Source organism: Mustela nivalis (genome assembly GCF_964662115.1).
Source record: "Mustela nivalis genome assembly, chromosome: 8".
Taxonomy (NCBI): Eukaryota; Metazoa; Chordata; class Mammalia; order Carnivora; family Mustelidae; genus Mustela; species Mustela nivalis.
In genome coordinates this window covers 60,738,273-60,753,526 of record NC_139027.1, presented here as the reverse complement: position 1 = coordinate 60,753,526, position 15,254 = coordinate 60,738,273, and the positions used below count along the sequence as shown (strand labels likewise).

General features: G+C 35.6%; 2 protein-coding genes across 6 annotated transcripts in view; one reads left to right on the top strand and one right to left on the bottom strand.

The window, feature by feature from the left end:
- The window catches only part of REL (REL proto-oncogene, NF-kB subunit), a 32,232-nt gene extending 23,958 nt beyond the window's left edge, over positions 1 to 8,274 (top strand). Inside the window, exons 7-10 of one of the 2 annotated variants that reach the window (XM_082746677.1) lie at positions 377 to 589; positions 1,129 to 1,197; positions 1,321 to 1,392; positions 2,791 to 8,274. In XM_082746677.1, coding sequence (XP_082602803.1) covers positions 377 to 589; positions 1,129 to 1,197; positions 1,321 to 1,392; positions 2,791 to 3,581 — 1,145 coding nt within the window. In that variant the 3' untranslated portion in view covers positions 3,582 to 8,274. The remainder of the gene's footprint in view (positions 1 to 376; positions 590 to 1,128; positions 1,198 to 1,320; positions 1,393 to 2,790) is intronic. The other variant, XM_082746678.1, reaches the window with a different exon arrangement.
- A 2,554-nt stretch (positions 8,275 to 10,828) lies between these two features.
- The window catches only part of PUS10 (pseudouridine synthase 10), a 74,849-nt gene continuing 70,423 nt past the window's right edge, over positions 10,829 to 15,254 (bottom strand). For 2 of the 4 annotated variants that reach the window (XM_082746686.1, XM_082746687.1), the window contains exons 17-18: positions 14,657 to 14,756; positions 10,829 to 12,397 (exon numbers count right to left, since the gene is read on the bottom strand). In XM_082746686.1, coding sequence (XP_082602812.1) covers positions 12,359 to 12,397; positions 14,657 to 14,756 — 139 coding nt within the window. In that variant the 3' untranslated portion in view covers positions 10,829 to 12,358. The remainder of the gene's footprint in view (positions 12,398 to 14,656; positions 14,757 to 15,254) is intronic. The other 2 variants (XM_082746684.1, XM_082746685.1) reach the window with 1 other exon arrangement.

Here is a 15,254-nt window from a genome sequence, read left to right as displayed (position 1 = left end):
TAACACAAAGTCTACTTTAATAATAAAGTGTTGAATAACTTACATAATTTATTGAAAACTGAAAGTACTGAAAGTGAAAATCAGAACAGTTGTGAGTGTATCTGTTGTTTACCCTCCTGGTCATGTCGCTGATGGGGCTTGCTGCCACTGCCCAGCATCTTCAGAGTGTCATACAGCCTATCCCTAGCCTGGATTTTGATTTTGATCTTTATCAAAATCTGAAATACATGTTCTACTGAATGCATATCACTGTCACACCATAATCAAGTCAAAAAATTGTGAAGTTGAACCATCATCAATTAGGGGCCGTCTATATTTTAGATTAATAGATGGATTTTGTTTTCCATTGCTATTCCTTTGCTTTCGTGTTCACTAGATGATATAGAAGTTCGGTTTGTATTGAACGACTGGGAAGCAAAAGGTATCTTTTCACAAGCTGATGTACACCGTCAAGTAGCCATTGTTTTTAAGACTCCACCATATTGCAGAGCGATAACAGAACCAGTGACAGTAAAAATGCAGTTGCGGAGACCTTCTGACCAGGAAGTTAGTGAATCTATGGATTTTAGATATCTGCCAGATGAAAAAGGTATGACTTCTTGGTGGTCATATTTCTTAAAGTTAGTTCTCTTGTAAGATATATTTGGATACAGTAAGGTTTATTCATAATTTACATTTTATTTCCTGGAAGTTTTCAGTTTTATTTTTAATCAATTGATTTTTCTGCTCTTTGCCTCTCTTTCTTTGGAAAGGAATCTAGAATAATTTCAGAGTATCTGAACTGTTTATCAAAATTTATTGTATATTTGAAGTTCTGTTTTTGTCCTTATTGTGCCCTTTTTATAGTTGGAAAGCTTGCCATTCAGAGTGGTCTCCATTTTGGTTTTGTCCTTATCTGCCCTTATTGCATTAGTTGATATTGTTGCCTTATAGGTGTTATAAGAAAACAAGATGAGTATTATACCCTTTACTACTGACTTGGGACACATTCTGCAACACTTACTAAATCCAGATCGTATACATTTGTTTAACGCACCTTATGGGAATACAATACCTATTTATTTGTTAAAGGAGAAACAGCATAAACCTATGATGATTCACATGCTTTCCTGGTTTCTTTTTAACTAGATACTTATGGCAATAAAGCAAAGAAACAAAAAACAACTCTACTTTTCCAGAAATTGTGGCAAGATTGTGGTAAGAGTACTTTGGATTGATTTTTATTTAAATAGATTTTGGGTTTTTTGCTTTATTCAGTTTTCCAAATTTTAACTGATGTTCTTTTTTAAATTGCTTAATAATGGAAAAACTTTATCACAGCAGTTAATTTTCCTGAAAGACCTAGACCTGTTACCCTAGGATCAACTGGAGAAGGAAGATTCATCAAAAAAGGTATTTTATCCTACAGAGTATTCCTTATGGTCAAAAGACCAGTGCTTTGCCCAATATATTGGAATTCCATTCTTAGGAATAAAAACTGCTTCTTTGCTATTTTCCATTCCCACAACTTTTTTCATGCTTTGAATATTAAATGAATTGATCTCCTCCACTTCTTAAGGTCCTCTTGGAAACTATGATTATGTTTTTGGGATTTATTGTTTGAGAAATTACATTTGTTCATATGGTGGTAATTTTATTTAATTACAGTGTGTCATGGAAGAAATGGTTTGGATCTGGCGAGTTGCCTATCTTTAAAAATAAAGCTTCACTGGAACACAGCCATGCTCATTTGATTACATATTGTCTATGGCTCCTTTTTTTTGCATGATAGTGGCAGAATTGTGTAGTTCCATCAGAGGCTGTATGGCCCACAGACCATAAAATATTCAGCCCTTTACAGAAAAAAAAAGTTGTGAACCTCTGGTTTAAATCATTGAACCAGGGTTATTTAATTAGAAGTCTCTTCTTCCCTTTATATTCTTAAACCTGTGCTTTTTAGTATGTATAGCAGTAATTTACTATATAAATAAATACAGAATCTTTAATTTTTACCTGACTGGGAATTTTATAGTACCTTAGAATTATATATATATATATATTTCTTTTTAGAGACCTGACGAGAGAGTGACAGAGAAAGGGGAGGGGGCAGAGGGAGAGAGAGAATCTTAAGTAGGTTCCATGCCCAGTGGGGAACCTGACTCCAGGCCCAGTCTCACAACGCTGAACTCATGAACCGAGCTGAAATCAAGAGTTAAACACTTAACCAACTGAGGCACCCAGGTGCCCCTAGAGTTGTATCTTAATATATCTTAGCAAGTTATGTGTATTGTTCAATCATCCCTAATGAGCATTTCCTCCATCCCCCTATTTTCTCCTAAAAGTAGTGAATATGAAATTATTTTGGCTATTTAGATTCCCATTAACTGAAATTCTGATTTTTTCTAAATGCTTTATTTTTTTAAGTAATCTCTATGCCCAGCTTGGAGCTCAGACTCACGACCCCAAGATCAGGATTTGCATGCTCTACCAACTGAACCAGCCAGGCATCCCTGAAATTCTGATTTATTTTTCAGTTTATAGGGCCTCAGAAGCTAAATTTTCATTTTTTAATGAAGCTATCTCTGACAAGATAACTTAACAGAATTATTTTATAGGTATTTGTAAAATAGTGTTACAGAATTCAGCTTTGGGCTCTTACAATAATTTAGTGCTATTTAATATTTTTATCTAAAACGTTACATCAGTTTGCTTGGAAATTTTCTTTATCAGTATGTTTATGCAAGTTTAATTTAGAGATAATATTTTTTATACTTTCATTTCAGTTTGTAAAAATACATTTCCTCCCCACAGAATCAAACTTTTCTCATGGTGCAGTTTTGACAGAAATACCCAGGACTTCCGGCATTTCAAGTCAAGGAGATTCCTACTATTCCTCACCTGCGTCCATCTCAAATGCACTGCCACAGCATACTCCACCCATACCTTCAATGGTGTCTCCACCTTCTTCAAGCTGGTCAGGTGGGGCCCAGCCTACCTCACGCGCAGTTAGTACGAATCCACTGAGTGGTTTTTCAACAGGGACACTTTCCTCTCATCCACAAGGTATCTCGCAATATCTGGAAATGCCTCTTGAGAGTGATCTGAATGCCTCTAATGCTTGTATTTATAACAATGCAAATGACATAGGCAGAATGGAAGCACCATCCATGTCACCAGCTGATTTATATGGTATTTCTGATGGCAATCTGCTGCCGAATTGCCCTATGAATATGATGACACCTAGTAGTGACAGCATGAGGGAGAATGATAATCCGAGACTTGTGAGCATGAATCTCGAAAACCCCTCATGTAATTCAGTGTTAGACCCAAGAGACTTGAGACAGCTCCATCAGATGTCCTCTCCCGGTATGCCAGCCAGCGCTGGTTCCAGTACGGCTGCTTTTGTTCCACAGCCAGAGGCATTTGAGAGATCTGACTTCAACTGTACAGATAACAGTATGATAAATGAGTCAGGGCCATCAAATGGTACTAATCCAAACAGTCATGGTTTTGTTCATAGTCAGTATTCTAGTATTGGCACTATGCAGAATGAGCAATTAAGTGACTCATTTGCATTTGATTTTTTTCAAGGTAATTTGTAAAACTTAAATGGTTGTTTGGGTATATTGAATTCAAAGCTTGAAAGTATCCTATAGGGAAATTCTGAAATAGAAATTTAAGAGGACATAACTTTTTCTTCTTTTTGAAACATGTGACTTGATACTGTGTGCAGGGAATTCTGTCTTTGAGAAGAAAATGAGAGCAAGGCTCCAGTTCTTCCAAATACACCTTTTTATACTTTTTTTATATGGTGTTGATGTGTTCTTAGTTAAATGAATTAACTGATATTTGCTTTGAAGCAAATTTAAGGTAAAACCTGTAATGACTGTGTCATTAGAAAAATGATTTCATTATTATTTTTGAGACCCATAGGCCAAGGTAACCCCTAAGGGGTTTTCTGAGGCTTCTTGAAGTTTCTTAGAGCTACTTATAAGTCAAGAATTTTTAAATCTAAGAATTTTAAATTTAAGAATCTAACTTGGCAGGGGGCGCCTGGGTGGCTCAGTCAGTGAAGCATCTGCCTTTGGCTGGGGTCATGATCCCAGGGACCCTGGGATCCAGCCCTGCAGCAAGCTCCCTGCCCAGTGGGGAGTCTGCCTCTCCCTCTCCCTTGCCCATGGCTCGCTCTTGTGCACACACACTCTCTTTCTCTTAAATAAATGAAGTCTTTAAAAAAAAAAAAATTCTAACTTGGACAGAAGAGAGTTGAAGTGAACTTTTAAGGTAGGGGAAGTTCTCTACATTTTGGATGGTTTAAATCCCTACCTTTAAAATTGCTTATGATTTTAGGTTTATACCCATGTCTTTAAGGTGAAAAAGTTTTCTTAGACCTCTCTTCTTTCTTGTGTTTCCTCACTCACTGTGATCTCATCCAATTTCATACTCTCTGTTCATCAATTTTATCCTTACCTTAGACTTATCCTCTGACCTTCATACTTGGAGGTTATATGTGTATATAAAACTATTTATTTGACATCTCTACTTAGAATCCCATTAATGAACAAAAATCTAGCTCAGATTCAACATATCCAAAACTGAGTTCTTGATCTTTTCTCCTAATTTGCTTCTCCTTTGTCTTCCTCAACTTAGTAAATAGCAGTGCTACGCTTCTGTTGTTGCTCAGGTCCAAAACCATGGAGTCATCCTTGATTCTTTTCTCTCCCAGATTCAATCCATCAGCAAATCTGGTAGGCCCTGACTTCAAAATATACCCAAAGCTCACCACCTCTTTTGACCTCTACTATTAACTTCCTCTTCTAAGCCACTGTCATATCATCTCTTGTCTAGTTTGAAGCTATAGCCTCAAAAGATGCTCTTACATCCTTGTGCCCCTATAGTCTCTTCTCCCCAAAGTTGCCAGAAAGAGTATTTTTAAAACAAGTCAAATGGTATCATTCACATGCTCAAAACCATCCAGTGGCTCCCCATTCCCACTCAGAGTAGAGACCAGCATCCTTAAAATTGGCAGGCTCATACATACTTAGTCTCCTGTCTCATCTCTTAACGTTTTCTTCTCATTCAGCTCCAGGCATTCTCATAGCCTCTCTTCAAAAACACCAAGTATACTCGTGCCTCAGATTCTTTGTACTTGGTGTCCTCTCTGCCTTAACTATTTTTCTCTCAGATACATGTGTAGCTCACTTCTTAACATCCTTCAGATTCACTCATCTAATACTGATCAAGGCCTTCCTCGAGTCTGTACATATCAGTACTCCATGTCTCCTCTCCTTTATATTGTTCCGTAGCACTTACCAGGTCTGACCTTTACTACGCACTTATTTTTTATTTTAATTTTTTTTTCCTTTACTGGAATCTGTGTTCTACAAGGGTAAAAATTTTTATGTTTCGTTTGTTGAATTCCCAGTTTGTAGGACAGGCTCTGCCTCATATTAAGCACTTAGCAAATATTGAATGTTCAAAGTACTACTAATAGAACTTTATTTTTTGAAAGAACAGCTTTAATTATTAGATGTTCATGATTTTTATAATTCTATTTAATGTGACATTGGGTTTATGTCAGAACCATATGCCTTCAGGTCAAGGTTTAATAACGGTAATCCAAACTATTGAAAGCAAAGTAATCCCAGTTGCAAAATGATGGTAGAATTTAGGCAGTAATCTTAGTTGTGATGGAGTTGTCATGATGCTAAGTAACTGAACTTTATTTTACACCTAGAGCCCACCATAAATGTTGAGCATGTTCTGAGCTAGAAACAGTGTGTCATTTCATTTATGCAGTGTCCAACCAAACCAGTAAGTTTACTGGAACAATCAAAATGGGAAATGTATGAATGTCTGAATGTATGAATCTCTAAAAAAATCTGAGTTGAATGATACTGGGAACTGGGAAGGAGAGCAAGATAAAACTTGGGGTTAGGATAGACTAGGAAGCAGAAGAAGAAAAAGATTAAAGACACTTAAGTACCATAAATATTTCTCAGAAATTATGATTTAAAAATGAAACATTTGTTATATAATTTTAAAGACCATAAGCATGTAACATACTTTAGAAGAATTTACCAGGGAGAAAGAATACCTTGGAAGGCATCATTTCTTTTCTGTTCAAAATATGAATGAACCCAGGATATCTCCAGATAGTGGTCGATAGGTAGTAAGCTTTTAAAAAAAAAAAAATACAGAATCCTGTAATTTTATAATAATTAGCACTGGCCAGCTTAAACACAGACTTTAGAATATCTGGATTTTTGCATTAAATAAGCAATTGACTTGTTTTGCAGGGTTGTGTTTTGTCCACCGTTCCCCCATCCCCCACCCCCCACCCCCCACCCCATGTAAGCTGAATTAAGGTACTGCTACATCTGTGTTTAAAGTATTTCCAGTGGATATTTTTTTTATTTTTTGGGTGCTCCTTACTGATCATAGAGTTTATTTTATAATATAAAAAGAATTTGGCAACCTGTTTCTCATCTATCTCTAAATGTATTTGTGTTTTCACACTTAGTTTCTGAGAAAAAAGTGCCCCTCTGCCTTTCTACATTCTGCTTGCACCCTGGACCCTGCTCTGTCTCCCATCTTGTTTCTGTATCCTCATATCACCATTTAGTGGTGGTTTTCTTTGTATAACTTTGGTAAACATTTTCTTTAACCTTAAAAGAAAGGAAACAAAAACCTTTTCCTACTACCTTCATGTTCCTTCCTTCACATCCGGACTCAGGAAATACTTTCAGCTTCTATTTCCTCTGTTCCCAGTCATTCTTTAGCTTACTTATCTTTCACCAACTTTTGTTTTCTTTTTCTTTTCTTTTTTTTTTTTCTTCTCTTTTTTTGGTGGGGGGGTGGCATGCAGGCAAGTGTACTCTCAAGAGTGGGTGGAAGGGCAGAGAGAGAGAGGGAGAGAGAGAATATGAAGCAGGTTGCAAGCACCTGAACTGGCATTCATCTTGTGACCCTGAGCCAAAATCAAGAGTTGGACATAAAACTGATTGAGCTACCCGGGTGCCCCCTCTTACTGTTTTCTTATGATATTCTGGGAAAAGTGACCAGAGACACTTTTCCTTGTCAAATCTAGTGTCTTTTTATCAGTCCTTATTCTGCCTGACCTATCCATAACCTTTTTTCCTATTGGCTACTCCCTTCTTGGATACTCCTCTGAGGTTTCTGTGGTAGATAAGATTCCTCTCGGAGGTTGACTTTTTTCCCAGAATCTCAACCCCAGCCCTCATTTGGTGCTATTTTTTCCCTGGGTGACCTCATCAGTGCCTACAGTTTCAGCTTTCTCTCACGCTACACAAATGCCTTTATGAACTGCATCCCCCTTTTGCATTCCCTACTTTGCATTCCCTACAATGGCATTATCATTTACCCTGCCATCCAAGATACTTAATTAGAACCTCAGAATCATGTTTTATTCCTTTTCTCCCTCATTGTCCTACTTAGTTATCAAGTCTTTTAAATTCTGCCTCATAAAAATGTCTTGCATTTGTCCCTCCTTCATTCCTACTTTCTTCGTAAAGGCCTTCATTCCTTTTCCCCAAGAAGAATCTTCTATGTTGGTGCTTCAATAAATTGGGTTTTCAGAGGTATCAGCAGAGTAAATAAAATACAAGTTTTTGATGAAAGTAAACATCTTACCTATTTTTCTTCTTCATTATCTTCATTAGATAATGAAGTATAGCTTTGCCTAAAAAGTATAGCTTTGCCTAAAATGTAGTAAGAAATAGGTTAAGATGGAGTATTTGGAGATCAATGTATAGAAGTCTCTCAGGAGACTTCATTGGGGTCATGGTTCAGACCAGATAAACCCTTTAGAGATGACATGTTTTAAAAGAATGTAGTGAAAACTCCTAACTGATGAATTCAGAACCTTACAGAATGGCACTATTCTGTTTTTTACTGTGCTCAGTATTTTGATATGCTTTTTAGTGAGTATAATAAATTTAGAGATACTGAAAAAAGTATTTTTTTATTTAATTTCTTTTCAATGTAACAAATCATTGTTTATGTACCACACCCAGTGCTCCATGTAATACATGCCTTCCATAATACCTACCACCAGGCTCTCCCAACCTCCCACCCCCGCCCCTTCAAAGTACTAAGTATTTTTAAAGTTCTCAAATTATTTAATGTTAAATGCGTTTAAAAGATTGCAATCATTTGTAAAGTGTCAAAATCCTTTTTGTTGTACAGAATATTTTATTACCTTTGTAATATCTCTGTATACGGTGATTTTTTCGTGGTAATATAATAAATGGAAAAACTTTAAAATTCCTAAAATTTTGTTGTGATTTGACTTTAAAAATATTGGTGAGATTTTGTTATTTATACCATCCTCCTTGGGAAGGGTATTTTGGTTGCTTAGAAACATTAGGCATTTTTACGGAAAGCTATAGCTGAAAATACCTGCACATGTAACTATCCTTTGAAATGATAATTTTTGTAGAGTACTAGAATGCATTTTTAAAAGATTTTCATTTTCTGCCTTCCTGACTTATTTCCTGCCTCTCTCCCTATAATTCAGGACAAACATCATTTACGTATTCTGAGCAAGGTACAGGTAGGTACTACCACAGGGGCCAAAGGTGGTGGCCCAGTATGGGATACAGGGTGAAACAGGAGGAACACATTTGAGGGCAGTAGTATGGAGGAGACTCTCAGGGATCTGGAATAAGGATGCAGCAAGAGTAGACTGGTTATTTATGAGGGGAACTGATCTATCAAGTAAATATATTAAGGCTAGTGGGAGCCAGATTTCTGTCAGAGAAAGGTATTATAAATTTTAAAAAGGGGGGGGGGAGAAAATTAGAATAAGGTTGAAATTGGATGTATTGGTATACAACTTCCAATTTTCAATATATGTAAAGAAATGTACTATGTGAGCATGTATGCATTTGCATTTGTTATTATGACCTGTCAAACAAAACAGGAAGCCACAAATCCACAAGAAGGGAAAGTTCTGCCTTTCAGTGGAATGCTAAGCAAATAAATGGAGAAGGAATGGTGGAATTAGATCGGTTTTTGCCAAATCTTCAGTAAATGCTAAAACTAGTAGATCAACATTTGATGGTTTCCTTACAAAATACTTACTAATTAAAGGGAAAAAAGAGTAACTATAAAAGTAGAGGAGCTTGGCAGACACGACCTTCATTAACTGATTAAAATCCAGTCATCAGTATCTGCATAAATCAAAATTGTAGGACACCTGATAAGAAGATAATACCTCTTATGTAGTATTCTTGCCAGGAAGGTACAACCTCAATCTAATAAAAAGGAAACATCAGGCAAACCCACATTGAAGAGCAATCTACAAAATAACTGACCTGAAATCTTCAAAAATATTAAAATAATGAAAGCCAAGGAAAGACGAACTGTTTCAGATTGGTGGAGGACTTATGTGCAAAGCGTTTATGTGCAAAGCATGATCCCTTGCCCGTGAAATGTTACTATTGGAACAACCAGTGAGACTTGAGTGGGCTCTGTGGATTACATGGTTGCAATATCCAGGTTAACATCCTGAATTGATAGTCCTATTGTGGCGAAGTAGAAGAATGTCCTTGTTTGTAGAAATTGTATGCTAAAGTATTCACATTCACTGGTGACAGAGCATCACCAGCTCAGTGGTTTGGGGGGGTGGGTATTTCTTTGTACTTCTTGCACCTTTCCTGTAAGTTTGAAATTATTTCAAGATGAAAACAATTAAATGAGTATCATAAAAGCAGTATTTTTTTCCATAATAAAAGTACCATCTTTTTTTTTTTTTAAAGAAAAAAAATGTGGGGCTTGAACTCACTACCCTGAGTCCAAGACCTAAGCCTAGATCAAAAGACAGACACTTACCAGACAGAGCCACCCAGGCTCCAAAAGGGTACCAGTTTTAGAAATCAGAAAACCTTGCATCAAAGTTGATTCTCATTATTTGGGCTTAAAAATCAAGAATAAAGCTTCAAAAGAAAAGATTAGCCTAAGTAAGATAAATAAGATTTTTCTCTTTAGAAATCAAAATTTAACTTCTAAGTTTATTTCGTATAACTTGTTAATGTAACCAGTTATCTTACTTGCTTACTTGGGAAATTCTTCTTTTCTTTCTTTCTTTCTTTTTTTTCCTTTCTTTCTTTCGGCTTCTCCAGGTATTCAGAGTTGAGCTAATTTTTTTTCCTAAACTAAATCATAGACTATATTTGGGACAAAGAAATACTAAGAAACAAAAAGGGGCTCTTTCTCTATGTTTTATTAAATATTTAACTAGAATTTAAATGAAAGTTTGAAAAAAAAAATAAAGCTGTGAATGGGTATTAAGGAGGGTACTTGTTATGATGAGCACTGCATGTTTTTTGTAAGTGATGAATCACTGAATTCTACTCCTGAAACCAATAGTACACTATATGTTACTAGAATTTTTTAAAAATTTTTGAAAAGGAAAAAAAAAATTACAAAATAAAGCTATGAGAAAAGATCACAAAACTAATTAAAATAATTGTATATAGGCAAAAGCAAAACTATAGTACTTTCATTACTTAATGTTCTCAGTTCTTGCATAAAACAAAGACCTACATTGATTTTTAACAACCTGTGTCTCATAATATATGAACATATGGAATAAGTAAAGTATATACAGCTAATGTCTACTTTTTGCTGGAAATTTTGCATAATGTCAGGAATAGAAATTTAAAAATCTGTTAAAGAGGTTTTTAATTTTTCCATTTTTCAGATTCCACTAAATTCAAAGCTGAGCCAAAAAGAAACATGGAAAACACTATCTCCCAAGTTATTTAAATCTTTTTTGTAGCAAAACTTTCCCAAAAAGGGAGAAACATTCACACAAAAGTTCTTACCTGTTTATCAGAAGTTTATTTCTATTATCCCTTTCTTGTTTTCTGGCATTGAAAATAGTGAAACAATTATTTGCTAGTATTCACATATGAAACTTCTAAATGTCAAACAATTTTCCTGATAAATGAATAATACATCTTGGAATCTATGAAGTATATTTAATGAAGAGATGGGAAACAATCAGCCAATACTATCCAAGTCACATGTGTTCTAAAATAAGCTCAGATAGTTAAATCAGGATGATAGAAAATACACTTAAGTCTTGAAATTTTAATGAGATTGCTGAAATGTTTCTCTTAATGACCCATCCATTTTCTTTAGATTTAGCTTATTTCATTTTTCCCTCTTCATAGTACCAACTGATGATTAACTTATTAACAAATAGTAGTCATATAAGATCATATGATATATACTTGGGCTATTTTTTGGCAACCTCCTTGATTTGGTATCTAAATTCCAAAAGTCATCTCTGATGCTTACTGCATTTGTTTTATTTGTTCATTTTAATTATTTTATTTATTTATTTGGTTAGTGCATTTAAATGACATTCTCAGGTGCCTCCTTCATACAATAGGTACTCAATAACAAGATTTAGAGAGGACCTTAGAGACCAGGAAACTTCAGTTTAGCCCCTGATATTGAAGTAACTAACGATTTTAGATAAATCATTTAACATTCATTCTTTGGTTTTCATATTTATAAAATGGAAATTGTAATATCTTATCCACTTGATGAAGACGTTTGAAATTGGATAATACACTGGAGCACTCTGGAATAATAGCAGATTGTTTAGCAATCCTAGTTTTTCAAAATCTTATCCCTGGGTTTGAAGTTATTGAAGGCACTTGTGTCTCCTTATTTAAAAGTAATTTATGGAAGTCTCTTAACAGGGTATGCCTCAATTCCTAAGGTTTCATTTTCCCTCCCCAGGAAAAGTACTGATATTTTAAAGTTATCAAAATAGTTACTTGAAGTCATTAAGATTGTGACAGATTGTATCAAAAAGTATTTATGTTGGTAATATCTTGCTTAAAGCCTACTGGGAAAAATATTAATGATGTTAGATTTGCATTTGATATCTTAGAATATTATAGGATACTGTGCTGTATAAATCTAGATATAACTTTTATCAAGACCATTTAAGAAAGTTCGAACATGATTTTGAAGGTGGTATGTCTTGTGGAGAGAAATTTTGCAAATGATAGCCTCTCAGATTATCAGAGAATGTATCCTGTTTGTGTACGTCTCTAAATGAAAGAATTAAGAGAATGTTTTCATTATTCATAGTCTGGCGTGTAGGGTTTGGAGAAGGAACAAGAAAAATCCTAAGACATCCTTAGAACATTTAACACAACATATACACATACATAGATCCTGAGATGTTACAAAAGGTTTTAAAATACATAGATCAACATGATCCAAATGATTTCCAAGACACTGCAATAGTGAGTAAATAGCCATTATACAGTGTATGCTGAATGGAGGTCTGCATCATTCCACGAAAACCCTACTCTGTTTCCACATTTGAAAGCTAGTCATCCAGAGCAGGGGGCCAGTCAACATCTACAGACTAGAAGGAAGGAAACAAGACATGAAAACATATTACTGTTCCAGTAAGCATTTGCTGGTAATGTATAAACTTAATAGTTTTAATGTAAGGCCACAGCAGAAGTTAAATTTTAAGAAAAGTCATTGAATACCACAGCTCAACACTCAAAAACCCATGGTCAGCCTTGAGATTCTTAGGCCCAAGGTCTGTATCTGAATGGTTGCTCAGCTGTTTATATTAATCGTACCTTTTGGCCAAGAAGAGACTAGAGTACATCTAAATTTTATAAATGTTATTTACAGGTAAAGTAACAATTTCAGGGACAACACCAACTTTCCCTCAGACGTCTCTGCAACTTTTATTCTTCAGATCATTTCCATTGTCTCATCTTGCATTTAACAAGCACTCAAATAGTCTATACACTTAGGGTTGTTATTTGTAACTTAGCAACCGAATGAGAAACAAATGAGTATGAAAGATCACCTGGAACTAGAAAAGGATAAATGATCATTGTATATCATTTCAGAATTCTTGTTTCTTTTAAAATCAGATTTATCTATCTCTACTCACTTGGTTTGACTCTTCTAGAACAAAGCCTTGATTTAAGTCATAATGAAATTACAGTAGCAGACTGTTTTTTTTCTCCACATACAACAATCACATCCTAGGCTTTCAGAAGTACTTGAGCCACCGTAGAAGACCCAATTTGAGAAGTTTAAAAAAGTCCACTGTACCCATGTCTTGTTAAAACTCAAAATGCTTTACCACAAGTGATGTTTAAAATCAATCTATGAGCCATTGCCAAAATCAGGAAATTTTATTAGAAAAGCCCAAATAACTGTTGTGTGTGTATATGCATATCTTTTAGAAATCCAAGAAGGTATTTTGGTTTTGTTTCAGAACACAGCCACATACTGAACACCCATATATAAGCTAATGGGTTATTTCTCATGCCTGAAACTAAACATTTCAGGTCACAGTCTTGTAAGTGTTGAAAACAGGGGAGGTTTGTAGAGCTCTATAGGTGTTTTCAATGAACAAACATGGATAAGGAGCACTGGCCTGTGACTCTAACATTGCTAAATTGTTCTAAGATCAAAGATGAATGCAGTTGAGATTTACTTTAACAGGAGGCTGTCTTCCTCAAAATAACAGTCCCTCTGAGAATGCTCCCTGCAACCTTGAAGGTGCTATCGATGGCTGAATGCAGGAGCTGTGTACAATCTAATCTGAAAGCCCTCGAGAATTGCCAGTAAGCCGATGATGCGCAAGTGATCATGGGATTACCATAGCTGTTTGCACACGAGGCCACTAAACCCATTTCTTTTGGTAACTGATAATCCCAAGTGCAAAACACTAGCCTCCTAATATTTTCTTTATGCAGGGGGGGAAGCATGGGAGAGGGACCCCATTCTCCATCAGATATTCATCAAGGAGCACAAGTTGTGACTTAGTACCTAATGATGGTCAAATGAGAAAATATATTTATGGAGAACTGCCGGAAGGACCTATTAAATCCACTCCTTTAAATACATAAGAATTTAACCTTTTTTCAATTCAGACCCTAGGAGCAGAAAATTTATCCCACATCATAGAGGTCCTATGATGTGGTATATGATATGATATGATATGATATGATATGATATGATATATGATAAATAGGGGTCCTATTTTGTGTGTGTGTGTTTATTTTTTTTCCATTTTATTTTCAGTGTTCCAAGATTCATTGTTTATGCACCACACCCAGTGCTCCATGCGATACATGCCCTCTTTAATATACACCACCAGGATCACCTAACCTCTGCTTAAAATCTTTTTTTTAATTTAATTTTATTTTTTTCATTGTTCCAGTAAACATCGGCTGATCCCATTTTCTATCCCTGTCCTGAATGTATGTTTCTGAGTAGCCTGCCTTAAATTTTTTGTAAAACAAAACAAAGAGTTATGGGAATGAACTCTGTAGAGTTTGAAGGACATATGAAGGGTTCTTAAGTTTCACTTCCTTGACCCACTTAAGGGTTTAAGATCTCATGCCCCATGTAAATTAGCTATATATTTCCAAAGATCATCAATGAGATCTTGTATTTTTTAAGAAGATAAAAATTCCAAAGACGGTCCCTCCCTGCAATACAATGCTACTGTGAGATTTTGACCATTTTCAAATACCCATTAAGATGAGTGGAGATAGATACCTATTTGGCTTAATGCCCACCACCCCAAAAGCATAACCTTGGCTGAATTCAATGTACAAACAGCTACTTCCACAATAAAATGCTTTACCTCGACATCCAGCTCAAGAATGTCTGCGGTCACATTCATTAGAGAGCCAATGTTCGGCTTGGTTCTCCCAAAGTCTCCATGTACAAACTCTTTAATGTAGCTGGGCTTTGTTTAAGGAAACAATGGAGATAGCTATGCTAGCTAACTGGTGAGATTTGATAGGTGAAAGGGAAATGACAGAAGAAAGCAGAAATGTTACAAGCAAGAGGTTATTTCTGAGCTGTGACCCATGATGTGTGTCTTAGAAAACAAGCTTTGGCAGACTGGTTCCTACCAGCCTGGAAGCTAACAGCAGGACTTGGCACCTGTGTTTACATCAAACTTACCAAAGTCATGCCTTTCTTTTTCCTTTAGCTCATCACCAAGTGCTAAGGTTTGGATAGGGACTTTTTTTAAGTTTTGCTTTGTTTTGTTTTGTTTTGATTTTTTAACTAACTAGAATTTAAATAAAACATTGAAATAAGAAATGGTTTTTTTTTTAAAGTAATCTCTACACCCAAATGTGGGGCTCAAATCCATAACCCTGAGACCAAGAGTGGGGCGCCTGAGTAGCTCAGTGGGTTAAAGCCTCTGTCTTTGGCTCGAGTCATGATCCCAG